This window comes from Manis javanica, chromosome 1, assembly GCF_040802235.1.
Source record: "Manis javanica isolate MJ-LG chromosome 1, MJ_LKY, whole genome shotgun sequence".
NCBI lineage: Eukaryota > Metazoa > Chordata > Mammalia > Pholidota > Manidae > Manis > Manis javanica.
In genome coordinates, this window is record NC_133156.1 from 16,961,295 (window position 1) to 16,988,563 (window position 27,269).

General features: G+C 40.4%; 1 protein-coding gene across 11 annotated transcripts in view; it reads left to right on the forward strand.

Annotated features, from left to right (window-relative positions):
• Positions 1 to 27,269, forward strand: part of FRY (FRY microtubule binding protein) — a 379,810-nt gene that overhangs the window by 307,230 nt on the left and 45,311 nt on the right. For all 11 annotated transcript variants that reach the window (XM_073228971.1, XM_073228977.1, XM_073228935.1 and 8 more), the window contains 14 exons: positions 308 to 454; positions 1,594 to 1,762; positions 2,694 to 2,781; positions 8,099 to 8,181; positions 11,100 to 11,250; positions 11,807 to 11,910; positions 12,669 to 12,854; positions 15,015 to 15,213; positions 16,620 to 16,741; positions 19,555 to 19,742; positions 20,795 to 20,889; positions 22,100 to 22,707; positions 23,742 to 23,839; positions 24,219 to 24,389. In XM_073228971.1, coding sequence (XP_073085072.1) covers positions 308 to 454; positions 1,594 to 1,762; positions 2,694 to 2,781; positions 8,099 to 8,181; positions 11,100 to 11,250; positions 11,807 to 11,910; positions 12,669 to 12,854; positions 15,015 to 15,213; positions 16,620 to 16,741; positions 19,555 to 19,742; positions 20,795 to 20,889; positions 22,100 to 22,707; positions 23,742 to 23,839; positions 24,219 to 24,389 — 2,409 coding nt within the window. The remainder of the gene's footprint in view (positions 1 to 307; positions 455 to 1,593; positions 1,763 to 2,693; positions 2,782 to 8,098; positions 8,182 to 11,099; positions 11,251 to 11,806; positions 11,911 to 12,668; positions 12,855 to 15,014; positions 15,214 to 16,619; positions 16,742 to 19,554; positions 19,743 to 20,794; positions 20,890 to 22,099; positions 22,708 to 23,741; positions 23,840 to 24,218; positions 24,390 to 27,269) is intronic.

Genomic DNA, 27,269 nt, shown 5'->3' on the forward strand with positions numbered 1-27,269 from the left:
TCAACCATACACTCAGAAATGGCTAAGATGATAAACTTTTGTGTGTATATTTTGTCACCATTTTTTAAATAACAAAAATAAAAAGAAGCCTACCATTTTAAAAACCATGTGAATAAGTATGTATCTTACTGATTTATGCATTATAAATTGCTGAAAAATGATATCTTTCTGATGAATGGCCATGTTAACCCCCTTGATAAGATTTTGAGATGGCCATGACCCTTAAAACAACTTTACATCACACATTTAGCATCCTTACATTTTCCTGCGTGTCTCCAGGGCCATTTTTTTATGTTGTTTGTTACAGTATGGAGATGAAGTTCCTGGACCAGAAATGGAGAATGCTTGGAATGCGTTAGCTAACAATGAAAAATGGAGCAACAATCTCAGGATCACGTTGCAGTTCCTGATCAGCCTGTGTGGGGTCAGCAGTGACACGCTTCTCCTGCCCTACGTAAGTAGGTCTGGGACTTCTGGGAATCGTTCCTTATGCCTACTGGTGGTTCCATTTGCAGTCTGGAACTCAGAGCGTGCCCTTTGCACCAAGCAAAATAGAGAAATCCCATTTTGTCTGTCATGTTAACCTCCTATGAGCTTGTCTAGATACTACAGAAAAATTTCCTTCTGTTACCTGAGAATCAGACTACAATCTCTTAGTGACACCTCTGTCAATTCCTTTCTAACCCTTGACCCAGAAACCTATCAATTAAGGAGGGGACTAATAGTTGGAAACTTACTCTACGGTTCCTAAAAGCTGCCTTCTGTAAACATTAGACGGGCGATGCCAGAGAAACTAGGTCAAACGTTCTGTTACCCCTAATAAGAATGCTTTAGGTTTATGTCTGGATGCAGAGCGCCCCGGTTTTTCTCTTCAAAGACTTAGATGGTAGAAGAGAGAAATAAGCAGGGAGAAATCCTTCTGAGTTTAGTGTTTGTATTTAAAGATGATATGATCAGACAAATGACAGCAGTTTTAAAACCCTACCTCAACTGGCATTTGTGTGCTGGTGGTTTTTCTGAGAGATTGCACGCCTGCCTGCTGTTAGGAGCCACATAAGCCTTAAAGCAGCTTCCATGCCTCAGGTTTGACTATGAGGGTTACAGTAATGTGGAGCTTTAATCCAGAGGGTTTTTTTAAATTTAAAAGCATACAAACAGCTAGAACGCATTTGTCTGTAGGGGAGAAGAGAACAGCAGGGGACTGGATTCCTTTTTAAACAAAAACAGCTAGCAGCTTTTCCCCATGGTTTGTAAAAATAAAATCCTTGCTCAAGATTAAGACTATAGATGGCAAGTTTTTAGGTCAGATAGAATTTCATGTGCCCCAAAAGTCACTTTCATGAACTCAGATGTACAGAAAGGTGAGGCCTTCCTTTTAATAACACACCCTCCTACCAGACCTGCACACGAAGAGAAAGAATCACAATCGCACTGCTCGGTCTGTCCGAGGAGAGCATAGAGGTGAGTGATCAGGGTCACAGGCGATGGTGCGTTCACCCAAACGCATGGGCCACCATCTTTGCTGTTGGCAGCCCCGCATTCTTGCGGATGGGGTTCTGGAAAACATCCCTTGCGCCCTGTTTCTCTTCTCAGATTAAAAAGGTGGCAATATATTTGTGCCGCAACAACACCATTCAGACCATGGAGGAGCTGCTCTTTGAGCTGCAGCAGACGGAGCCGGTGAACCCAATCGTGCAGCACTGCGACAACCCGCCCTTCTACCGCTTCGCCGCCAGCAGCAAGGCCTCCACAGCGGCCTCGGGTAGGGGCCTCTCCATGCCTCTCCTGTAGAGCATTGAGAAGCTAGGAGTATGTGTTGGGTACTTTTTCTTTCTCCTGAGTATAACTTCATTTTAAAAATGGCTTAAGAACAGCCAAGACTCTTAAAGGCATTGTCGGTTTAGTGGAGTGATTTTGCAAGGATGACCATCAGCCCGTGGCCCGCTACTCATATGCCACAGAGCTTTTTACTTTAGGCTGATCCCGGGCAGGACACCGCAGTCACCTGGGAGCCTCATTTCTGGACCCTCCTGTATCTCTGGGATGCCCTTGGCTAATATTCTCCTAAGGCTGACCAAAGTACTCTCCTCCCCCATCACTGTATTATCACTTCCACCAAATTGGCCTGTCAGCATCATTTGATGAAATATATAGCATCCCCCTTAAATTCCTGAAAGCCTTTTATTTAGCTGCCCTTAGTATTGTAACTGCCTCCAGCTTTCTCTGCTCCCCGAGTCTCTGATGCCCTCCGTTTGCCCCCATCCTGCTACCACGGAAGTGTTCTTGCAGAGAAGCCATAGACCAGGCCTCAGAGGCCCTAGGTACTTGGACTGCTTCACTAACCTTGGTTTAATAACCGCCGGACCCAGGAATGTTGAAGCAGCTAAGAGCAGGGCCGGCCACTATAAATAAGGTCATTACCTTAGTGGCCTGGAAGAAAGGGTTTCAGGAATGTAGCCTCACATTGCAAGAGAGTTAAGGAATTTGTTTTGACCCTAACAAATATCTGGGATTCTCCCATTTTGGCGATGTGGGCTTGGCAGGTGGTTTAAAATGTCTGAGATCATGCAGAAAATGTATGAATCTTTCAAACATGAGATTTTACGGGAAACCCTTTCCTGGAATTACTTGAGACTTGGGCTTGACCCCTTCCGCACACATCTTATTCTAAGCGTCTTCTCATCCACCTGCAGGTACCACCTCCAGCAGTAACACAGTGGTTGCCGGCCAGGACAGTTTTCCGGATGCCGAGGACAAGATATTGAAAGAATCTGATGAGAGGTGGGTGCACAGATGTGGCCTAACTTTCGGCAATAGTCTAACAAAGGCACCAGTAAAGGTTTGTGGGGCTTCATATGTTATACACATATCCACAAATTCTTCTTTGTTTTTCAAAATACAAATTGACTTTCCGACTCTGCCTGGTACATCCTAAAGATAATGATTTCTTCCTGAGCAGAGCCAGAGAAGGAAAAGATTAAGAGGGATATCATTCTGGTGACTGGATCTCACCTACCCCAGGAGTTAATAAAAGCCACTAGTTGTTCTGCTAGTGGGACTTAAAGGGCATTTCCATGTGCAATTTTCAAATCTGATTGCTGAGTCGTTTCTTAGAGGTAGAGAGTTGTGTTGAGGTGTTTCTATGAAACATCATCTTTATTTCTTCCTGCCAAAGGAACTCTCTGTGGCCTGCATATTAGCTCTTTAATGATAACATTTCTCTTGTCCACCCCCCGCCTTCACATTGCTTAGGAACTACTCATCAGTAAATGAAATCTGGATTTTATTTCCCACAGTCAATTGTGAAGAGCAGAGACACACACACACCCAAAGAGATAGCAGAACTCAAATTTTAAAATCAAAATGAGGATGATTCTCCTGGTGTTGAAGACGCCTAGGCTGAGCATTTTCTGGTGAAAGTAATGGGGAGCCCTTGAGAAATTCGTAGCAAGGATGAGATACAAATTCTTATTGGAGAAAATTCAATTCATCAAATAACGAAAATAATTCTTAGACCAGAAAGCCCCCCGGTGCTTCATGAACATCCTTGGGATTTCATCCTGTGCCCAAGAATGCAGCCAGGGCTGTGGGTGGAAAATTATCAGACATGGGGCTGACTGCCTCTGTGGTGCTGGAGGCTCATTCTCTGCCTCAGACACCTACCGAATTCCTCAATACATCCTTCAGGCAGATGCGCATCTATATGTGCCGTCCTCAAGACCAAACCCCCAAGCCCAGCAGATCATGAATTATAGACTTTGTCCTTTATAGTTCTCCAATAAAGGCCTTTCCTTCTCAGAAATGAAAGAAGGTTTGCATACTACATAATTGATAGTATAAGATTATTAATTAACATGTTATTTTTTAATGTATATTTGCTAGTACCATCTTTGGAAAACTCCCTCATAATAAATAATCACATTATTTCTAAAGATAATTCTACTTTCTGGCTAGAGTGTAATATTCTTTATCGTTTATTGTCTGTCTGACTTTTCCATCTTAATTTTATTTAGGTTAGAAAGGTGACACATATCTATATACTCATGTCTTACTATAAAGGTTCCTTTAGGACCGGACTTCTGAGCGTCCTGCCTGTGTTTCTGGTGGTAACCCATGAAATTAAGAAGCTGGTCCTCGCTATAGTGTCAAGAGCAGAGAACATCCCTAGGAGAGGCTTTCTCACGTAGCAATTATATTCCTCTTCTGTCACTGTACCTCTGTTGGCCACTAGAAACTCTGATGGGTTATCTACCTGCATGTTTTATGCCTATTATACACATCTGACTCTCTCATACTAACTATATCTATTTATCTATAAATTGATCATATGTGTATATATAACCCTACATCCATGAATATTCTATCCCAAAGGATACCACTACAATCCATTGATTCCTATAGTCCATCTACACCATTTCTCTAATATATCCTCTCTTTTCTGTGAAAGTAGACTGTGCCCTCAACCTAAAATACCTTTTTTCTCTTCAGTCTTCTTACCACCCTTTGTTCCCAGTTGGCTATCATGTTGGTTATAGGTACTGCACACATGCCTGCCTCAACCACTAGATTCCGATTCTTGGAAAACAGAGACCATATATCTTTTAGGCATAGATCTGTCCTCAACGATTAGCCTACTGTGCTGCACAGAGTAGGCATTTTTAAACATTTACTCAGTACATGAGTGAAAACTAGAGAAGCGTCATAACCCCAGAGGTAGATAAGCTTTCCAAACACCGTCCAGCGCCAGCCCCTAACCTCCCTCAGTCTTGCTGACTCCGTTACGGAAGACGGGCATTTACTCTGTTCTTTACGACCCTTGTAGACAAAGAGTCTATGGAGTCATTGGTCAGAAATACTGACTGGGCTGTTGCGTGGCGCAAGGGGTGCCAGTCATTCGAGCACATCGTTAGGCTCCAGGGGGCACCGTGGAGTCATGCAAATGCAGGGTCTTTTACAACTGGATTATGGTTCTCTGATATAATTCAGAAATACTTAATAATACTGTACATACTGACGAAAAGCTCATAGCACTTATAGTAACAGAACAATTAAAACAAAGGTCAAAGAATAGGAGCCAAGTTAGGAAGAGTGTAAGATAGTTGCCTCAAAAGTCCTGCTAAGGAGAAGTACTAAAAGTTAAATATTAGTCTAACCTTAAGTTCCTCAATAGCCAAAGTAAAAAAGAAAAATATAGAGAATCTTACAACTGTCAGTGTGTTGAAAAAATAAAACACATACACACAATTCACTGGAAGCTACTGACAGAAAGTACCCTAACCTCTCTTATTTATCATGTAGTTTGTTTTATTAAACAACAAAGCAAACACATATTTTTATTAAGTAGCCATTTAGAGGAGTTTGTAAAATATGCAGAAACAAACTCTATAAGTATTTTCAATATATCAACCCTTAATAAATATCTATTTTGTAAATTTGTAGTTCCATGAAAGTATTTTTTCATAGGGAGCTGAAGCAATTAACTTCAGCTGTATACATTGCTGGCGACCTGTGCTGATACAAGGATAGAGATTAGTTATCTACAGCAAGTTGCCTAAGTATTAATTTGAGCTAAATAAGCAAGAGGAAACTTAGAAAAACATTTCTTCCCTTTCATTTTCCTCTTATCAGGCCATTTTCATGATTTATTTCTTAAGACATGTACCTTTGATGTTAGAAGATCATTCAGTGTACTTAATCCTTGAAGTTCCACAGTTATTTCCTTCAATTCAGGAAAGCAAAGGGAAATAACGGATTTTACTCTTAGGAGGCAGTTTTACCTTTTTCTTTGCCAAGTGTACACTTCAGTGCACTATGGTTTTGATCTTCTCTGGAATCAGAACAGTCTGGAAGGGGCTTGCTGCCGCCCTTCATCTTGGTCTCATAAGCTACACCCAACACTCCTTCAGGTCTGTCTCAGAAAGGCACAACGGAGCACTGCCATCCTTTCTGTAATTCTTCCCTGCCTGGGCCGTCCAGAGCATGATGGTAAACCCGGTGTGCATCGCAGTGCGTGAGTCGCCAGGTGTGCGATGGGGCGTTCTCGCCCCTGGAAGTCTCCAGACGTGGAATCCTTCCATCAGCCTGCTTTTATTGCTCACTGAGTGATGTTGGGCTGTGGATATATATGCTGTGTATTACTTTGCATTTATCAGCATAAATATGATTAAAGAACATCTTCGGAAGGTAATAGGTTCATCTCTTTTCTAATTTTCTAAGTCCTGGTCTGACCGAGACAGACTAAGCAGATTTCCTAGAAATTCTGTTTTATGGGCTCACAAAGCAATAGCCCAAAAGATATGACAGTGAAGAATGTTTGAAATGAAGAGTTGCTGGGGAGAAGATCGCTGTGTCAGGAGAAAAAAAAAAACTGCTGTAAATGTCTAAGAAGTGAATAAAACCAAAGTCATTATAGTCTGCTACGTTTTCTGCTATAGTCAGCAATTCTAAATCACGGATACAGCGTCTTGAGGTTTTACACCTGGGACCAGGTAGGCATCTTGATGGCACAACCTCTACTTTTTCCTGAAACATTACTCTTTCTCCATACACTGTAGCGCTGAATTTTCCAGTGTTGCAGAGGGAAGGAGAGTATAGATCTGTTGTCCATTAAGGCGGAAGAGCCAGTCATTAATATAGGGGAGACATCTACTTTGAGTTATCCAGATATTTCTAGATAGCCTTAGTTCTTTGCTTTGGCTGCACATATGTCAAGTAGATAAAACCTTTGTATCATTTATATAACATATAGACGTACCATTTTATTCACACTTCCCCTTGACCACACCCTTACCCTACATTATAGGTCTTTGGATGATAAAAATGCTATTGGTTTGAAAGCCTTTGGTACCCCAAAGGGTAAAAACTTTCTAGAAATCCAAGCTAGAAGTACAGTTGACCTTGAACAACATGGGCTTGAACTGTGTGGGTCCACTTAACGTGCAGATTTGTTTCAATAAACATGTTGGAAAATTTTTTGGAGATGTGTGGCAATTTGAAAAAAACACTTTCTTTTCTCTAGCTTACTTTATTGTAAGAATACAGTATATAATACATACAACATACAAAACATACGTTAACGAACTGTTTTTGTTATCAGTAAGGCTTCCAGTCAACAGCAGGCCATTAGTAGTTAATTTTGGGGGGAGTCCAAAGTTATTCATGTATTTTCAGGTGCGTGGGCTGCCCCCTGTGTTGTTCAAGGGTCAACTGTATAATAATTAATACTTATAGATGGATGATTTCTCACATCATTTCTTATGATTCCCACAACAATCCGAGCAAAGTAAATGGTGAGGTGTTATTATTATTCCTTTTTGGCAGGTGTGGAAACAGGGTCCCCAAAGAGGGAGAGGACTTGGCCAGGATCACAGAGCTAGTGTATGAGAGCTCATGTGTTTTACCTGCTCAGAGGCAGCGTGACACCAAAAACATTCCTGCCCCTCCCTCTGGTTGACACTGGACAAGTCACTTGACCTCACTCAGCCTGTTGCCTTATTTATAAAGTAAATAATGCTTATTCCAAAAATGGGCGAGTGGGATTACATGAGATAATGTGTGTAAAGTTACTAAACCTCAAACTTTTTTGTGTAGTTACTTCTTAACCCATAAGAACCCAGACAGAAAGAGCCCCTCTGGTTATATTACACCTCAATTAGTACCTTTTCCTGAATACCTTCAGATCATTTTAAGGGAAACTTCAAAGCTGATAAAGCCAGAGATTTGTCATAAAACTGTTTCTGTGTATTTCCAGTTCTATCCACTTGTTCAATCATTCAGCAGGTATTTATTAACCACCTACCATATGCAGCCTACATGTGGATAAAGGATTCATGTTATTTGCTATCATGCCCATTTTTCTTTCCAGACTAATGTTACCATTTTCTAGTTCAATTCAAATTTTAGCCTTAAAATACAACTTTCCAAGGTTTGACCTTGTGCTTATGAATAAGAGTGACCACTGGTGAATTCCTATGGGAACAGTATCACTGGAGCTAGCTGCCAAAATCAACCGCTAAATAATAGCATATTTTTTGAGTAAACAGCACATACACACATGCGCGCGCGCCAGTATTTCTGATGGTTGTTCTTGTATTTGAAGGTTTAGTAACGTCATCAGAGCCCATACTCGCCTAGAGTCGAGATACAGCAACAGCTCTGGAGGCTCGTATGATGAGGATAAAAGTAAGTACCAGCAGGCTGTGGAGCTGCAGATGCAGTGTGAGTGGCCAGAGAATGGAAAATGAGTATTTTGATTATTTTTGGTCTAATTACTAAAAAAGCATCCATAAATGTTCAGTAACCATTTAATCCAACTGTGCAGACGAGCACAGAGCTGGCATCTTAAAAGCAAGAGAAAGCCTAGCAGTGGACAATTCAACTTCAAACTGCATCCCAAGTCCGTATTTCCATATTCCTGGCATTTTCCCCTTGGTGATGGAGTTGGGGAAAGGCTAGTAAGCTATTGTTCCTTAGAAAACAAATGTTGCAGTTCCATTTTCCAACCTATTTTGGGAGTGGATTTAACCTTTAAGCTTTGTGAGTCAGCTCGTCCAGGACAGGATGTTTGCACATTGAATCTCTCAATGGCAGACTCTCAGAAGCCAAGTAAAAACCTTGCTAAATTGGGAGGTGTAATTGTCACAGGAATTTCTTTGTACCTTGGGAGGTTGGGAAAACCAAAGAGGGCAATGCATGCATTTATTTTGTTTAAGCCCTGAACAGCTTCTGCAGACACTGAGCAGGTAAAGGTTATTACTTGCCTACAAGTTAGGGAAATTCTGGAACCACAGAATACACCCCCCCAGGGACAATGGGTATGTTAGGAAATCAGTACACTATTTGGTGGACTTTGTCTATTTTGGTGGGGATTGTAAATATGATGATATTGTACGAGTTATGTTCATTTTGTATGCCCTGCATCAGGCCTTTGTAGCCATCATTTTGCTTTTATGGGAAATGTGCAGAGTGGGTAAGAGCTAAGTAGTTCTGCTGACACCACCTATCGGCTGCCCTTACTCAGTTTCTTAATGTATAGGCAGGAAGTTCTCCACTATTCAAAATACCAAAGGAAGGAATGTCTACAATCCATATATAATTGCCATCCTCTACCTTAGGTTCAGTTCAGCTATGTCCCTATAAAACTTTGCTAGTACTGTCAGGACGAGGTAAAATAAAGCTGTTGGTACTTTCTGTCCTATCTGTGCCCACTCAGGGGACCGTACCATCCAAACACTGAATAGTTGAGAGTCAGGAGCATAGACCATTAGTTCTAGATGGGACCAGGTTTTACGGATGAGGAAAGTAGTCCCCGAGAAATGGAGAGCTGTTGGTCAAGAAAAATCTGGCTACTGTGCAATATTTGGTAACTCAAAATTTGAGGACAGGAAAATTGAATCATGAGAAAGGTAAGCAGTCAAATTCCGACTTTCCCAGAACATGGCAAGCATAATATAACACTTTATGACCATGGATTTTACAGCAGGAATATTTCTGACCTTTGCCCATTGATTCCTTTAAAATATATCTCTTTGTTTTGGGTGCAAGACATAGAATTTGGTAGAAACACAGAGGAAGAAAAGCAATAATCATTTTGAACATATATCCTTAAAGCCCTATCATATTAAGACCTCAAATCCCTTGTTTATTTCTAAATAGTGAATTTCAGAGAGTAATTATAATTAAATGAGATAATATTGTCATTATATAAACTCAGATCACTGACATTATAGACAGAGAAAAAGTAATGTATTTGTAAAAGAGAAAAAAAAGCTATTGTGAATGCAGATAGGCATAAAGAGAAGCCTAATGTCATCATTGTGGCCTCTCTTTTACCTAGAAATGTTTGTAAACATTTCTATTTGTTGTATTCCAGCATAAACAACATTTTCCTGGGCAAATCCTGGTACAGAATTTGAATTGAGTTCTGAGTCATACGTCAATAATCTTTACATGATTACCGTTACTGACTAGAGAAGTTAGGGTCTAGCATGTTGCTTGGGCACTGAGAGCTTTTATTTTAAACTACATTATAAGGGAAAATGAACTCAAGCTACTCAACCTACCTCGTCACAGAAGGTCCATAAAATATATACAGAGATCCTTTTCCAGGTGTTCAAGTCATAGGACTTGACTTTGGCTGTGTTGGGGGCAGTGGCATGTCTAACAGGGCATGAATACCCTCAAGTCATTGGTGACCGGATCCTCCTTGGCCTGTTTTTGGTGCCGGCTGCACAATGATGGATACACCCTATGCCACAAGAGGACAGGTTAGTAGGCCAATTTCAAAAGCTGATGGCTAGGCATCCAGTATGTTCAGGGTGATTATTTTCTCCCTGAATTCCTGAGGGGATCAGCAGAGATAGGAAGGTTAAGAAGCGATGAGGAGAGACCCAGCAGCCCAGTGCCTCATAGTCTGGATTTCTCCAAAAGGAAGGACTATGCTCAGCCTCTGAAGTATATTTTCTATGAAAGAACCATACATTCATACTCCAGACACATTAGGAAGGTAGAGCTCGCTGAATATATTGATCATGGCTAGTTACCCAAACTCAGTTTCCCCTCATAAAATAGGGAAAATAGGTGCTTACTGTTGGGCTATTGATGTGTGAAATGCACACAGCAGCACCTGGAATAAAGTAAGGACTGTCCATGGCAGCTCCTGATGCCATTATTTTTATTATTACTGTTACTAGCATCATGACTGGATGCGAGACATGAGAGAGAGGTTGGGGATGACCCCAGGGAGTCTCAAGAAAACTGGGAATAAGGGATTGCATTTTACAGTGATGGGAAAGATTGAAGAAAGAGCATGTGTTCACTTGTAATAGGAATTCAGACGATTTGATGATTTTCTTTATGTGTGTGCGTATTTCCCATTGTGTGGTAATAAATAACTATAACTTCGGTATCAAAAAACAATGGGGCAAGAAAACCTAATCAAGTAATTCTAACCCATTTGATCATGTAATTCATACTAAATTGAATGGTTAGGAAGTTATTTTTCCAAGCATGAATGGGTAAGATCTTGTTGACAAACACCAAGTGTGGAAAACAAAATCTTCCCCTAAAAATAAAGCGCACTTGTGTTTCTCACCCTATAGATGACCCCATTTCTCCCTACACGGGCTGGCTGTTGACTGTTACAGAGGCCAAGCAGCCGCAGCCCTTACCCATGCCTTGTACTGGAGGATGCTGGGCCCCCCTGGTTGACTACCTCCCAGAGACCATCACTCCCCGGGGGCCACTCCACAGGTGAGTAGCATGTACCGGTAGATGGAAACAACCATTTAGATTTGATTGGACTTCCCTTGCCTTAAGAATAAGATAAGTTTTTCCAGGTCCCATCAGATGAAATGACCTTTGATGTCAGAGGAAGCGTGCATGACTCGAATCGCAGCTCTCAACCAATTGGTAGTTTGGTCAAAGATTAACCAATGTGCAAAACTGCCTTGTAGCCCTTTGAATTTTTCCTTGATGTAATCTTGATGTGTATATTCAGCCTGTTATGATTTTGGGATTGTGAGCAACTTGAAGAGAGGGCCCTGGTCTTCCGTTCCCCTCCATCCCTCAGCTCTTATTGCCTAGTTCCCAGGAGTCGACTCCCCATCGTGTGATCAGCTCCACCCACGTTGCGGCTTCTTGTGGGGCGTTGTGTTAGGTCAGAAGTTAAACTCCCTTCCCTGGAATAAGGGTCTTACATAATTCTTCAGCAATTCTGAGGAGTCGTGTTTAATTGTGACTGAATGATTTCTCAGTGTATTTCCAACCTCTTCAGAAGTTGCACTGATTTCATCCTTTCATTGATTAGGTGCAATATTGCTGTGATTTTCATGACTGAGATGGTGGTGGATCACAGTGTAAGAGAAGACTGGGCCCTGCATCTACCATTATTGCTTCATGCTGTCTTCTTAGGTAAGATGGACTCTAGAGGGCTCTTGGCCAGTAGGGCCAGACACCTCTAGGCATAGTCCACACAGCTTTCCTTGTTCATTAGCATCCTACCTTCCTCATTTCTGACTCAGTCTCTTCCGTTTCTCATCACCCTTCTGTGACTTCTGCTCTGAAATATCCATTGATCAGTCGTTGTTTACATTCATCCTGTTATTCCTAATCTAACCAGAGGGGTACCTCATTAACATTCCTATAAAGATACCAAAACAAGTTGGACCTCTTGGAGGGTCTTTGGCTACGTGCGGTAAACTTAAAGCCGTGAGATGCGGTCAGGACACAGAAAGAAAGAACACGGAGCACTGCCAGCCAAGTACGGAGATTTTTAAATATTCAAGTTGTAAAGCAAAAATAGGAAAAAGAACCAGCCAAGGAGACTCAGAAATTCAGTTAGAGAGAAGAACAAAATTAGAATCCTCAGTAACCAGGAAATACAGGAAGACAGCATCTCCAGAAGGAGAAATGTTGACCACATCAAACGCTACAGCGAGGTCAAGAGAATTCCACCTATCAGCGTTTTATGAGAACATTGGATTTAAGGAAAGGAACATTTTGTTTTTCCTAAGCCTGACATCTTTATGTTGGTAACATAAACAGTAACAAAGAAAACTCAACATTCTTTCAACATGTCCCTCCAGAGCATCTTGGAATCTTTACTATCCCTGGAATCTAAACGAGCTTAAAATGTGTTTATGCTAAGAGATTCCACTGTTTTATTCCAGGTTTGGACCATTACCGGCCTGAAGTCTTCGAACACAGCAAAAAACTGCTTCTCCACCTCCTGATCGCCCTGTCTTGCAACAGCAGTTTTCATGCCATCGCTTCTGTGCTCCTGCAGACTCGAGAGCTGGGGGAAGCTAAGACTCTAACAGTCCAACCCGCTTATCAACCTGAATATCTCTACACAGGTAACAGTAGGAGGAGCCTCGGGGGACACTAAGAGTCACAGATAGATAACCAGACGTGCCACAGAGCCAAGTCAACTTCTCAAGTGGCTGTTACCCCCTGACTTTCCAAATGATAAAATAGCATAATAAATATGCACCCTTTCACTGGATGTTCACTTGCCACTCAAAATTCCTCATTATTGAATATTTTCAAGTGTATTTTTCTTCTTCTTATGAGTACTGCTCTCATTCAATATGTTCCTACTGATGCATCGAAAATTAAAATATCCATTGGCCGAGGGCATCGGTTAGAACACTGAAGGATGAGCAGAAAACAGTGACTGCCGCCTTGAGCACAGGTCATTGCCAAGGTGCCAGATATATCCCTTGTGTACCTTCTAGTCCCTTCAAAAGAATTGTCACTTTATTAAATGACTGACTTTTCTGGAAGGCATCATTAGTGGATGTCTATTAAAAATCATTGCTGTTTTGAAACCAAAAATTTCTCCTTTAAAATGAGAACAAGAAGTCACTCTACTGTATCCAGATATTCATGAAAACTTATGCGAGAGGGTTGCTCGGTCATTCTCATTTAGAACCAGAGCATTTAAAATATCTTAAAATAATGATGAACTAACAGTCCTGGACCTACTTTCTTACCTTATTATTTTGTACATGATAATTGGCATTGGATATGATACAGCATTTCATATGTGTCCATGTACTTTCTTCCTAACCTTGAAAAATATGTGCCCCTTATTCATCTCTGGCTGTTAGCACTGTCTTGTCCTCTGACAGCTATTAACACATTTCTTTGGAAAACAAATATGAAGTCATTAACTCTGAGATATAAGGTCTACTGACCTCAGTTGAAGCTCTTTATTTTGAACCCTGCTGCACTTTATTGAAAATAATCCAATAGCTTCTCGGAGACACAAAACTCTCTTTACTATATAGATGCTTAATTAATCTGAAGACTTCTGACTATTCTAATTCTAATCCAGGATAAGGATATATTCCGCTAAGCAAAATGGCCTTAGACTGAGAAATTTGTAATGTCTGTTAAGTTCTGCATTTCTGAGTACATCAGTTTTACATTCGCTATGCTACTGATGTGACATAAAATGGTAGAGTGGGGATTTACCAACAGAACACAATATACCATAGGGAAGACAAACAACAGATAGCCAAAGAGAAGTCTATCACACACGTGGACTAGGTATACAGGAGGTTTCGGAAGGGTCTCCCTTTCGTAAGCATTTATCAAATATTTTCTGACTACCTAGTTTCAGCCATAGTTGCTTTCAAATCCACCCTAAAAACCTGTGTGATAGAAATGATTGTTTTCATCTTATAATTATATATACTACTATATAGACAAGTTAAATAAAAAACTCCCTGACATTACACAATAAACAGCAGAGATGATATTCAGACCCAGGGCTTTTTGCTCCTAGTTCAATATATCTGTCAGACACAAGAGAGCTATGTACTTTTTATAGTTATTAATAGGAGAAAAGGGATGGTTACATACATATGTTTTCAAGCCCACAACACACCCTGAGATGTACAATGATAACCAAATACGTAGTTGGAAAAAAACATAGTATTTGCTTACCCCATATTTCTTTGACTAGCATGGGACATATTTTATTAAAATATATTAATATACTCACATTCACAATTCTGGACACAGTCACTCAAAAATGTTATATATAATTTGCTCATCAGCCATTAGATCCTTGTATCCTCAAAAATGGTGTCATCTCATATGTTTAAGTAGTCTGATGCCCAGGAATAATTTGTCAACAATGTGATTAGGTCCAAATGTATAAGGGAATTGCTCATCAGCCTGTACACATGTGCATGAACACACACACACACACACACACACACACACACACACACACACCTTTTCCTTTGCAGAAAGATCAATCAAAATACCAGAGTAGAACATAGCAAATCACACTCCTAGTACCAAACCCCACTCTGGTTTACATCGCAGTGCAATTATTCCATAAGCACAGAGAGACTATCAGTCTTGTTTAATCATAGCCATAGCCAAGGTCAAGTGTTTTTCTCCAAAAAGTGGGTGTAAGTACACACTTCCATATGCTCACCTCCTGACCTCATTATACACCCCACCTGACACACTCCACCTTGACCTTCTTCTCTCACCAGGCGGCTTTGACTTCCTGAGGGAGGACCAGCCGTCCCCAGTGCCAGACTCAGGCCTGAGCTCCAGCTCCACCTCGTCCAGCATCAGCCTGGGAGGCAGCAGCGGGAACCTCCCGCAGATGACCCAAGAGGCAGAGGACGTGGACACAGCTGCCGAAGCGGACGGGAAGGCAAACAAACTCATCGAGTTTCTGACGACCAGGTAATGAGGGGTCCAGAGCCAGGCTCCGTGTCTTTTGGGAAACTACCTTCACTTTAAAAGCACACAGATGGAAAAGGAAGCCCAGAGTTCTAGAAAAGTCTTATTTTCTCCTCTGAGTGCTTCTGCTGGAGTCTGTGTGCCAGGGAGACACTGGCAGAGCTTAAGATCCCTCCAATGTCACAGTGACTGGCAGGGACACTCCATAGCGACGATGCCACAGATGGGGGCAGGAAGTGGTAGCACCCCACAGTGAGCATGACTTTCACCATCTATCAACACTGCCAGGATCTGGGAGTTCTGAGACTTGGCAATGAAAGTGGCTCTGGAAGCCAAAGATATTAGCCGTCGTCAACCCAGGAGCAGCCGCACAGCAGACCATTGTCTGCTCATCTAGTCCAAAGAGTCGTTTGCAAACAGAAGTCAGAAACCAGAAACAATAGAAAGCAAGATAGGAAAGAAACTCAAACTAATAAGAAATCAAAATCAAGAAAAATCGTGAGCAATTCTGTTTTTTCAAGTCGTCTGTGTTTTCTAGTGAACAATTTGCCTTATAAGGCTTCAGAATGTCTTAACACCCCAAGCTCCCATATTTATTTAAAAGTATGCTTACCGGGGACCCAGGGATGCTATCCCCTCTCAGTGAGTTAAGTCCTGGAAGCCTGGCCTGTATTTGTGTATCTGGCAACTCACCTGATTTGTCTTCCTTCAACTAGTGTATTGATTAATGCAGAAAATGGAAAACAGACCATTTTCTTTCCTCTATTCATGAAAACAATGTTCTATGCATCTCTCAGCTCAAACAGGATTTAGTGAGCAGAAAGTTTAGGCGGGGGGCTGATGGGGTCTACATTCAGGGTACCTGAATGGTTTGTGGAAAAGAAAGGTGTGGTCACCCCTCACCACTGTGAAGACCACGTGTTGGGGAGGCTGTTCTGTGAAATTCTCTCAAATGGCTCCATCCCAGTCTTACACTGAAATCCAAGCAGGCCGCAAAGGGCATATCTGCAATTTGGGTCCACTTTATCTGGCAACCTAATCACATGAGACTGATCAAAGCATTATTTTTGCAAATCCTAAAATGTGCAATTGAATTTGTGTCTCAAACTATATTTTATTTATTTTACATCATTTTTTTTTTTTAACAAACACATAGCACCTAATATGTGCTAAACAGTGTTTGGTGAATTGAGAGGTTTTAATTGTATTAGTCAAACCAAAGAAAAGTCATGTCTGTAAATTAGCTACATCTGTTTTGAGTGTGCTCTTAAGCCTTATAAGACTGAAACCCTTGAATTCATTAATAAAATTCAAAAACATATATTGCCTTTTGGAGGTATAACTAGGGATATAGTTCTAAAATGCAAAATGATAGTTATATTTTTGATATTTTGTATGTTTTGTTTAAGGGCATTTGGTCCACTCTGGTGCCATGAAGACATCACACCCAAAAATCAAAATTCAAAGAGTGCTGAACAGCTCACTAACTTTCTACGTCATGTTGTATCTGTATTTAAAGATTCCAAATCAGGTACTTTCTCCTATTTCTCCAAACCCCACTTCCAGCATTTTTTTATAATGGAACTCATTTTTCCCAAATACCTACACACTGTGCACAGAGATACATTCATTCCTGCATTTGGCATCCACAGCGAAAGAATCTTCACACAGAGCTTTGAAGCTTCCTTCAGATGTGCCTAACTGCGTGAGAGTTACTATCATGTATATTTGCGTTATGCTCTCTCAAATAATTCCCCAAGGTCACTGTTCTTGCTTCATTTATGTCACTAAAATTAAACTATGCCTTTCATATTAATTTTATTTGAAGCAGGCCATGAGCAATAAATCTTATTAATGGACTGTATTCCGACTCAACCATGCGAAATTGCCAGCCTTGCAAACTGGTTTAAAAAAAAGAATTTTCTAATAAAATGCGTTTGATTTTAAAAGTCTTTGCTAACATTTATATCCTCTGCCTCTAAGCATGCAGTACGCTGAACATAGTGCAACTCTTACGCAGACTCTAGGACCATTGTAATATTGAAGCCCTTAGCTGAATTCCAATCAGATTAAGCTTAGCCTGGGCTGATTTGTGTTTGAATTCGGTTCCTCAGCGTGATGCAAGAACTGTCTGTACCTTTTCTCACACACCAGGCTGCTCATATTAAATGAGGCTCACCAGCTTTCCCAGCTGCTCTGATAATTAGCACATCGCACAGTCTGAAACATTCCAGATTTGCCACATCTCTTTTCATTTTCAGAGGATGCTTTCTAAAAAAAACAAAAAATATTGATAAGCTAAAATGAGAAGTCATTCCAGGAATAGAATTGCTATTTCTTATTTGGATTTTCCTCTTCAGAGTTTCTTTGAAACATTAAGACCTCTTACATTGGTATTTCCCTCACTTAAAAGTCTCTTAATCATTGAACATAGTCCAAAGGAAGAAATGTACTGTGTGCACACCATTAATTTGTCTAAAACTCTCTATTGTATGGTGATAACAAAAATGAGAAATGACACAAATGCCTTATACTGTGTTCCCAGGGGGTGCTTCAGGCTGCTTAGAGCCTGAGTCTTTTCACATGTTGCCCAAGATATTTTACCCACTAATTTCCTTGTATATGCTTGCTTTCTGCCTGTTTCCACTATAGCACAATCAAGTGTGTTCCTGGGAACACTTTTATTAAGGGTCAAGGTAGCGTAACTGCTATAACAAACAACTCCCAAAACTCAGAGGCTTAACAAAATAAAAGGTTATTTCTGGATCATGTGAATTGCTGCCTGTGTGGGTGATTGGCAGATGGCCTTCCACCTGCTGCTTCAAAGATCCACCATCCTATGGCACTGTTAGCTCCTACGCTCAGAGACCCCTACTACACCCTGTGCGTCAGCCAGCAGGTGGGGAGAAAGTGAGCAGAGGATTTCTCAAGAGGAGTTTACATGCCGGCCTTGAACTTGGCATTCAGTGCTTCTCCCCACATACCACTGGCCAAGACTCAAGCACAGGGTCATACCTAACTACAGGGAAGGTTGGGGAATGTAGGTGCACCGTGTGACTTTCCTTTTCTCTCTCACACATTAAATAGCTTTTCTCAAAGGACGCTGTCATGGTGGTGGTGGGGGGGTGTTCTGCGATCCTATTAGCATAGTTCTAGCATCATGATTTAAATAAACTTTTCATTGCCTGGGGACCTAATCCCCCACATATAAAATGGCTTAATTAGGAATATCTTTCGAAAAACTACATAAAGACATAAGATCGGTTTTAAATCATGATCCATTCATAAGTTGTGAACTGCTTATATGGTTTAATCATGTGTTGACCACCCTGAATATGTCTGAGTCCATTTTCCAGGCACCTTTGAGTGCTCAGCAGAAACATTTTCTTATACAGTCTATGTGTCCCTAGACTCCAACAGTCAGGTGGCAGCTAAGAACAACGACACTGAAATCTCTCTCCTGTTCTACTTCCACGGGTCAGTCAAACGTGCCACTGAGCCCTCTATATCACGGAGACAGCCAGAATTGCTGCCTTCGTCATGTCCTCTGACTCTTGCAGCCAGGTTTTCTTCCTGCAGAGAGGCACAACAGGGTAGAGTTAGTTTAATGGCCCAGAATTCAATCATGGGCTTTACCTTACATCTGCATTTCCATCTGGTCAAGGGGTTTTCTGATGACTGAGAGTCACTTAATGCTATTAGAAGAACAGATATTAAGGAAAAAGTGTCACTGGTGACCGCCCGCTTTGCAATGTCCCCGTTTCTCTGTCTGCATGTTTACAGACTATTCTGAAGAGCAGAGACTTTGGTACAGACCTGGCTGTGTTTAGAGCTGACTAGATCCACAAGTATTCTGAAAGTCTGTTCCTAGCCAATTCTCTTATGAAAAAAACTAGTAAAAGTATTCTTTGTAAAAAGTAGTCAAGAGCAATGTAGAAAAACAGCAGGATAATAAATAATAATATATTTATTATTAGCACATACTGTGCGCCAGACACTGTACTAAGATTTTTTTTACTGTTTAATTTCCACAACTGTCTGAGATAGATGGCTGTTATTCACAAGTTAAAGATCAGAAAACAGGCTCATAGAAAATAAGTTTCTTTCCCAGAGTCTCAAAAACCCCTAATGCAAAATCAAGGCTTAGCCTGCTCCAAAGCTTCTAATTTTTTCTGCTTTACTATGCCTCCTTAAGATTCATTTAAATTTGCTTTTTTTATTTTCAAGAGGTAAATGAGTACCACCAGCACGTAGCCCTGTGCTGTTAGCCCATTTTGAACTTACAGATAACTGACGGCCCAGTTGCAGAGTAGCGGCTGACCTAACTCTCTCTCTGCATCCTAGGTTTTCACCTGGAGCAGCATTTGAGTGAAGTCGCATTGCAGACAGCACTTGCAAGCTCTTCAAGGCATTATGCCGGTCGGTCCTTCCAGATATTCCGGGCGCTCAAACAGCCTCTGTCTGCCCATGCCTTGTCTGACCTTCTCTCAAGACTGGTAGAGGTGATTGGAGAACATGGAGATGAGATTCAGGTACGGAAGAAAAGACCACTGAACCCATCCTTCTCCTATTTCAAAGATGAGAAGTTAACAACTTTCTCTGAGGCTTCTTTTACAAATTACCAGCCACTCAGACAAGTACAACTTGTTTAAAAAATTTCAGAGGTTGACATTCATGTTTACAAAAATCACTCACTCCAGGGAGCCTTGCCCTCGAAATGCAACGGGTACTGTTTTATTGAGCCAGCAACTGAAATCTTTTGGTGATGCCCTCGTGGTTGTTGCTGTTGGGCTTTTTTGGCAGTGAATGGAGGAGTTATTTGGCACTGTTCTGTCTTTCTGCTACCAACCTGGGATGCAGTTGTACGATCTCCCCACAAGAGAAGGAATCTCCTTCTTTGCACAGACTGTATCTGTCAAAGCACCATCCTCTGTGTATGGTTAGCCTTCAGTCAACTGAGAAGAGCTGAGGAAATAATGGAGAGAGGAGATGCCACACCTGTAGGCTGGGGACCCCAGGGCCTCAGGAGCTGGGCGGGTTGAGAACCAAGGACATTGCAAGCTCGGTAGCTTGGGCCAAGCCCTTCTTTTCCATCACAAGTGTCCCTGCATCTCAGGAGGCTGCACACCTATAGACTCTAGCTTCCTTTCCTCCTTCTGGCACTGGCAGTGCTATTTAAACTGCCACAGAGGCACCGCCCTTCTCACGCCTGGTCTCTTAAACTCTGGCTCGCAGACATTGTCACTCTGCATGTCAAATGCCCATCATCCCCTCAGTAGGGGAGCATGCTTGTCCCCTTTATTCTTGCCCCCTCCCTGTTGAGTTTTAAATGAGATTGGTCTGTTGAGGACCTCAGACCTAGGGAAGGAAACCTTCATGACTGTCTGCTGACTCCTAAGCCATCGAATTTCCTAAGGGGCCCTTACAGTTCGCTTTTAGACTTTGGAAATTAAAGTCTCAGTGACTGTCTAGCTTTCAACGATATTAACATTATTTAAGTAAAGTTTGCATTCATTAAATATGTCTTCAGGAAGTTAACAGGAGTTCTAAGCAGTACAAAATGTCCTCTTTGCACGCTTGGCAGGGTTATGTAATGGAAGCGCTTCTTACCTTGGAAGCTGCTGTGGATAACTTGTCGGACTGCCTGAAGAACAGCGACCTCTTAACGGTATTATCTCGGTGAGTGCCAGCTTAAGACCATTTCAAAATAAAATGTACTGTATTGAGTACTTAGGAGATGCCCGGACTTTGGGCAAAGTCTAAAGAAGAAATCTAGTTTTTAAAGTCTACTTATAACTCGAGAAAGTATATATGACATTTTCTTAAGTTAAAAAGAAAAGGAAGTGCAACACACACACATTATGTAAGTATGTTAAAACATCAGGACAACAGACAACAAATGTTGTCTCTAAGTGGGACAAGTATTAATGATACTTCATTTTCATTTGTAGGTATTTTTTCAAATGTTATAGTATTCTGTGTATTACATTGTAAACAGAAGCTAAAGCTAAATATTATTTTTAAATTATTGCAAAACTCATCTGAACCATCACTATAAAAACAATTGGAATAAATGTTGATTTTATGTAAAGAAATTCCTACTGTAGGATCTTTCTTTTTTATTTTTTAACTCCTTTTACTCCTGCCATGTTCAATCACCCATTTCAGATCATTCACGATTCCATATTCTGTTTGTGTAATTGAGCTCATCTTACTTGATATTGAGTCAGTAATGTGATATCACATTAAGCCTTGTTTCATTTTTAAATTGAACATTTTTTATGGATAGGTAATGTTAGTGTGATAACCAACATGATACATATTTATGTAAACCTACAGATTTTTCTGAATCAGCAAACATTTATTATAGGTACTTCAATTTTAAAAATCAGTAAAAATTTAGCAAGAATGTTGATAAATTTTTATCTTTTCAGCTTGAGAGAGAAATCCTTTTTCATAAATTTCTGAGGTACAAAAATGTTACTCTGAGAAATATTTGCTACTTTTTTATTTCTAGATATCTTTTCCATTTCTGTTCTCCCTATCAGTCAGTTGGTAGACTATTAAAGTTTATACCTATCAGGTGCATTTTACTTTATAATTACTCTTACCAAATTCAAACAAAAAGTAAATAAAAGATTAGTAAACTTGATAGCCAACTGCTTATTTTTTTAACCTGTTAATAAGTGGAAGTCAGTGTTAGGTTTTATTGTTGTTAGTTGGTGAGGATTGTTCTGATTAAGCTGTGTTTTATATGGCTTTAAGTTTAAAAACAGAGAAACTTTTTCTGTTAAATTTAAGAATATGGGTGGGGGGGGGCGGGGGGAAGGACTGGCTTTCCACTGAAGCATGTTGGCTTTCTGTTGAACTTTTTTACTTTTATACCCAGCTCTTCATCACCAGATTTAAGCTCTAACACTAAACTAACAGCAAGCAGAAAGAGCACAGGACAACTGAACGTAAACCCCGGGACAGCCAGTGGCAGTGCAGCAACTGGAGAGCGAAGCCGGCATCAACGAAGCTTCTCTGTGCCCAAGAAATTTGGTGTCGTCGACCGATCCTCAGACCCGCCTCGGAGTGCCACCCTGGACAGAATTCAGGCCTGTACCCAGCAAGCCCTCTCCTCCAAAACCAGAAGCTCATCCTCCTTGAAGGACAGCCTCACAGACCCGTCGCACATAAACCATCCAACCACTCTGTTGGCCACCATCTTTTGGGTCACAGTGGCCTTGATGGAATCTGACTTTGAGTTTGAATACCTAATGGCCTTAAGGCTGTTGAATAGACTGCTGGCTCACATGCCGCTCGATAAAGCTGAGAACCGGGAAAAACTGGAGAAACTCCAGGCGCAGCTCAAGTGGGCCGACTTCTCAGGGTTGCAGCAGCTGCTGCTAAAAGGATTCACCTCCCTTACCACCGCCGACCTGACCCTGCAGCTTTTCAGCTTGCTGACACCAGTGTCCAAAGTATCCATGGTGGATTCATCCCGAGCTATTGGTAAAGCCGGCATCACTTGAACAGTTCCGCTCGTTGTTGTGTTCATGTTTAGCACAATAAGACGGTGTGGTTTCAGTGCTTTTAACAATTCTGCTTAGAAATGGTTCCTTGGAATAGTTTGTTTCTTCTTTTCAAATTATCCATAAGTCTTAAAAATTATTTATATTATAGAAGATGTTTTTAAGGCAATAACATAAAAGGGAGAGAGGTAATATATAAGATATTTATCATTTCTTTATGCTTTCCATATCAAATTGCAGATAATGTTTATTCTGTTCCTCTTGGACAGACTTTTTTTTTTTACCTTTTCTCAATTCCTAAATCTTTTTTTCGTAGTCTTTTTTTTTTTCCTCTTGAAAATTCTCTTGGATCCGTATTGTTCTGAATTAAACCAAATTAACAAACTATAATTTTAATACCATGGCATGCAGCCCAGAATTCTTACCATGAAGCTAGAACTTCACACAGTGGTACTAAAACCATTTCTCATCCTTCTAAAGAGTCTTTTTTATTACATGAGTATGACTTAAATTAGTTGTCCTATATCCTCTCATAGAAGCTTTTCTTTTTTTATCATTTGTATTGAAATACCATTTATATATTTTATTGATTTCAGATGAACAACTTAGTGATTCATCAATTATGTACACTTTTAAGGTGAGAAATGTAGTTGCTGTCACCATACAAAGATATTACATTATGGAAGCTTTTCTTAAAATACGTTTCTTGATAAAAATTTCAAACTAGTGCTTCAGGTCATTTGAATCAGCTTTTTCAAACCTCTGTCAGTCATCCATGTTCACAAACAGTCCATAGCAAGACAATCGCTGTATCTTAAAATTACAAATCTGTTTCATCGCCTCCTTCGTAACTGGTGTCATTATTGATTGTCTATTTTTGCTGGATTGTATTAAAGCTGACTCACCAGACTGCTTTTGCATCATCTCAGAATAAAAAATATAATATTCCTTCCCACTGTTAACAGCTAAAATGTACCCAATTTAGCTCTCTCCATTCTTTCTTCTCTAATCCAGGGTTTCCACTGAACGTGTTATGTCTCCTGCCCCAGCTGATTCAGCATTTTGAAAATCCCAATCCGTTCTGTAAAGATGTAGCCGAAAGGATTGCTCAGGTATGATTTATGGTCCCACGCTCAGACAGAGCCATATGGATCCTTAGGAAGGCCCAGTGTTGGACAGAGATTACCAGGCCCAGAGCAGGCAATGAGTTTCACAAAACCTGAAAAGAACAGCTGATATTGCTGGTAATTTGCATCTCTGCACATGGCTGATGCACACTGTCTTTTATGGTTTCCTTCTTGAGGAGACAGGTAAAGAATTTGAAAATTATTCATAATATCATAGCTCATTACTATGAGAGGCACTTCTGCAGCCTACCGAAAAAGGTTATCAATCTGATTTCCAGACTGCCAGAATTTAGAGCAAAATTACTAACCTACCTTCCTATTCATCAGGCTGTTTTATCCCTAATCGGTTTTCTTCTCTCAAAAGGTTTGTTTGGAAGAGAAGAACCCCAAACTTTCCAACCTTGCACATGTCATGACTCTTTATAAAACACACAGCTACACGAGGGACTGTGCGACATGGGTCAATGTGGTCTGCCGATACCTTCACGAAGCATATGCTGATATTACCTTGAATATGGTTACCTACCTGGCGGAGGTAAGCTCTTTAATTGCAGGTAAAACCTATTAGAGTTCCCATGGATGAAATATTTATATGGAACTGGTAGTAATGCTCTTAACTTCATTTACTGAGTGCCTGTTAGCAGTTATCTTAGATGCTCTACGGAATCACTTTAAATCCTCCCAACAACCCAGTGAAATAGATACAACTGAGAAGAATCTGAGGTTACCTGAGCTCCCATAGTTTAAGGCAGCAGAGCCATCCTTTGAACCAAGGTAGAGCTGCCTCCGAAGCTCAAGCAACCTTCTTTTTACCACAACAATACCTGTCACCACTTGGCAGAGACAAGAATGTTTTATCCTACTTACTCTGAGTGTTCAAAACGTACTTAAGGAATTACTATGTGGCTTGATGGGTTTGGTGGTCGTTGCTCTAACCTGATTAACAAAGCGTTTATTTGGAACTAAACTTTTTGTTTTCATCTTATGTATTTGTTTGTAAAACTGGAATAGGATTTTTGTTCTCATGCAAACGTGTTTCTAGCACAGTCGTTACAAGCATTTCGGGCAAGTGAGAACCGCATCCCCTTCCTCTAGCTTCATATATGAGGTCACAAAATCAGTGGGGCTAATGGCTGATGGAGGCTACCTTGCTTTGGCTTTTCAGGGTTGTTTTTTCTTTGGGGCTATGCCTTCAGACCTCTGGCTGGGCCTTTTCAGAAGTGCTGAGGATGGTACATTCTAATTACTCTTTCAGTTGGGTCACCAATCCAGGATGCAGATAGGTTAAAGAGTCAAGTCTCCACCAGACTGAAAGCCTCTGCCTAGGACAGGGCTGGTTATCTCTATAGCTGATATCAGCTATCAATCTTTAGAGTTGACTGCCAACATTTATAGTTGATCCTGCAGGTTCTGATTTGCGATACAGATCAGCAATACCTGCGCCGTATTCACACTGTCAACAGCCAATGGTTCGTTTGCTCCTTCCACACCCCCATCCCTGGCATTTTAAAGAACCTCTCCCAAGTGCCACCCTGCTGCTCAATTTGATGATCACCTCGGTTGCATCTATCCCTGCAAGAGTTACTAAGACAGCCCACGCAGACCTCGGCAGCGAGGTGCTCTGGGATAACCCTTGCCAACGCCCTGCTTTCAAAGGCAGACGATGCCTGTTTTAAAACAAGGTGAAGCATGAGAGAGCAAAGGAGGAAAAACTTGTCTGGATCACTAGACATAAAAGTTTCAGAAACACAAGTGGGATATGGTATTTATGTAAGATGGAATATTATTCAGAGTTAAAGAGAAATGAAGTACTGCTCATGTACCCTACAACATATACAAATCTTGGAAACATTATGCTAAGTGAACTAAGGTAGATACATAAGGGCAAATATTAGATGATTCCACTTCTATCAGGTACCTAGAATAGGCAAATGTACAGAGGCGGAAAATAGAATAGTGGTTGCCAGGGGCCGGAGGCTGGAGTAATGGAGAGTTCCTGTTTTATGTTACAGATTTTTCAGTTTGGGATAATAAACAAGTTCTGGACACAGTGGTGATGGTTGCACAACAGTGTCAATGTACTTAATGTGACTGAACTGTCCTCTAAAAATAGTTAAACTGATAAATCTTTTGTTATGTATTTTACCACAAGAAGAAGAAGAAGAAAAATGGATGACCTAATTTGTTCTATTCAGAAATTGTCACCAGAAATGTTATTATCAACTTAACCTTCCCGGCATATATAATACATATCAGCTCCTATTTCAGTTGCATGTTCTTTCAGGTATTGGCCGGGCATATCCATATGATTTTAGGTGGTCATGGCAGTACTCCCATTGAGCCTTCTCACGTAGCACTAACATTGTACGTATTTTTCCGTATGTTGACACGTTCACGGAGTGTCATTTTCAGTAACTCTGGAATTCCATCAGGTTAATGTAACACCGTTTGCTTAACCATGTCCCTTTTGTTGCTTATATTCATAACACTTTTCTATTACAAATGGTCCTTTTATGTAGACTTTAAGGTTATATTTAAGTCATTTCTTTTGGTGGCATTTCCCGAAGTAACTATCCTGGTTAAGGGAAGAAATAGGTGGGTGTTATTTTTTTAGTTCTCCTACGCACTTGAGAAATTGGTCTACACCCTTTCCCAATTCACTATAACTGTGGTGTATAAGCATTCAAGTTTCCCATATCCCCACTAAATTTTATCATCCCATTTATTTGTCAGTTTAATATTTTTATTGGTATTTTCAAATTCTTCTCTTTACATATTTCCTTTCTGGTGAAGATGTTCATTTTTCCATATAATAGGTTTGCATAATTATTTATGTCCTCATATGTTAACTGCTCGGTTTATTTCTTTTGACCACTTTTGATGTGGAATTTCAGCATTTATTTGAATCATTTCTGTAATTTTTTACTTTGAACAGTAATCTCTTATCACATCTGTCACATAAATTTTCTCATTACTTTGCTTTCCTTTTTGAAAATATCTTTGATATTTTTTAGGAGTAAATGCTCATAACTGAAAAATTTCAAAGGTAAAGAGAACTTAAGAAAAAAGAAGAAGAAAAAGAAAAATCACCAAAAATCACTGTATTATCTAGAGAGAAGCACTATTAGCATGCTGATGGATTTCTTTTCAATGTTATTTCTATATAACACATACTCATTCACATCAATAATGGCATCATCTATTATGTAGAAATTGTATGTCCTTCCTCTTTTACTTAATATTAAATATACTTTACTATCATTAAAAACTGTCATTCTGTTGACTACATACTTCATACAATTCACCATAACTTATGTACCCATTTCCCTAGTGTTCAACATTTAAACTGCTTACAAAGCTTTCTTGTTTTGTGGGGGCAGTTTTACTATTACAAATTATGCCTTGGTGAAATCTT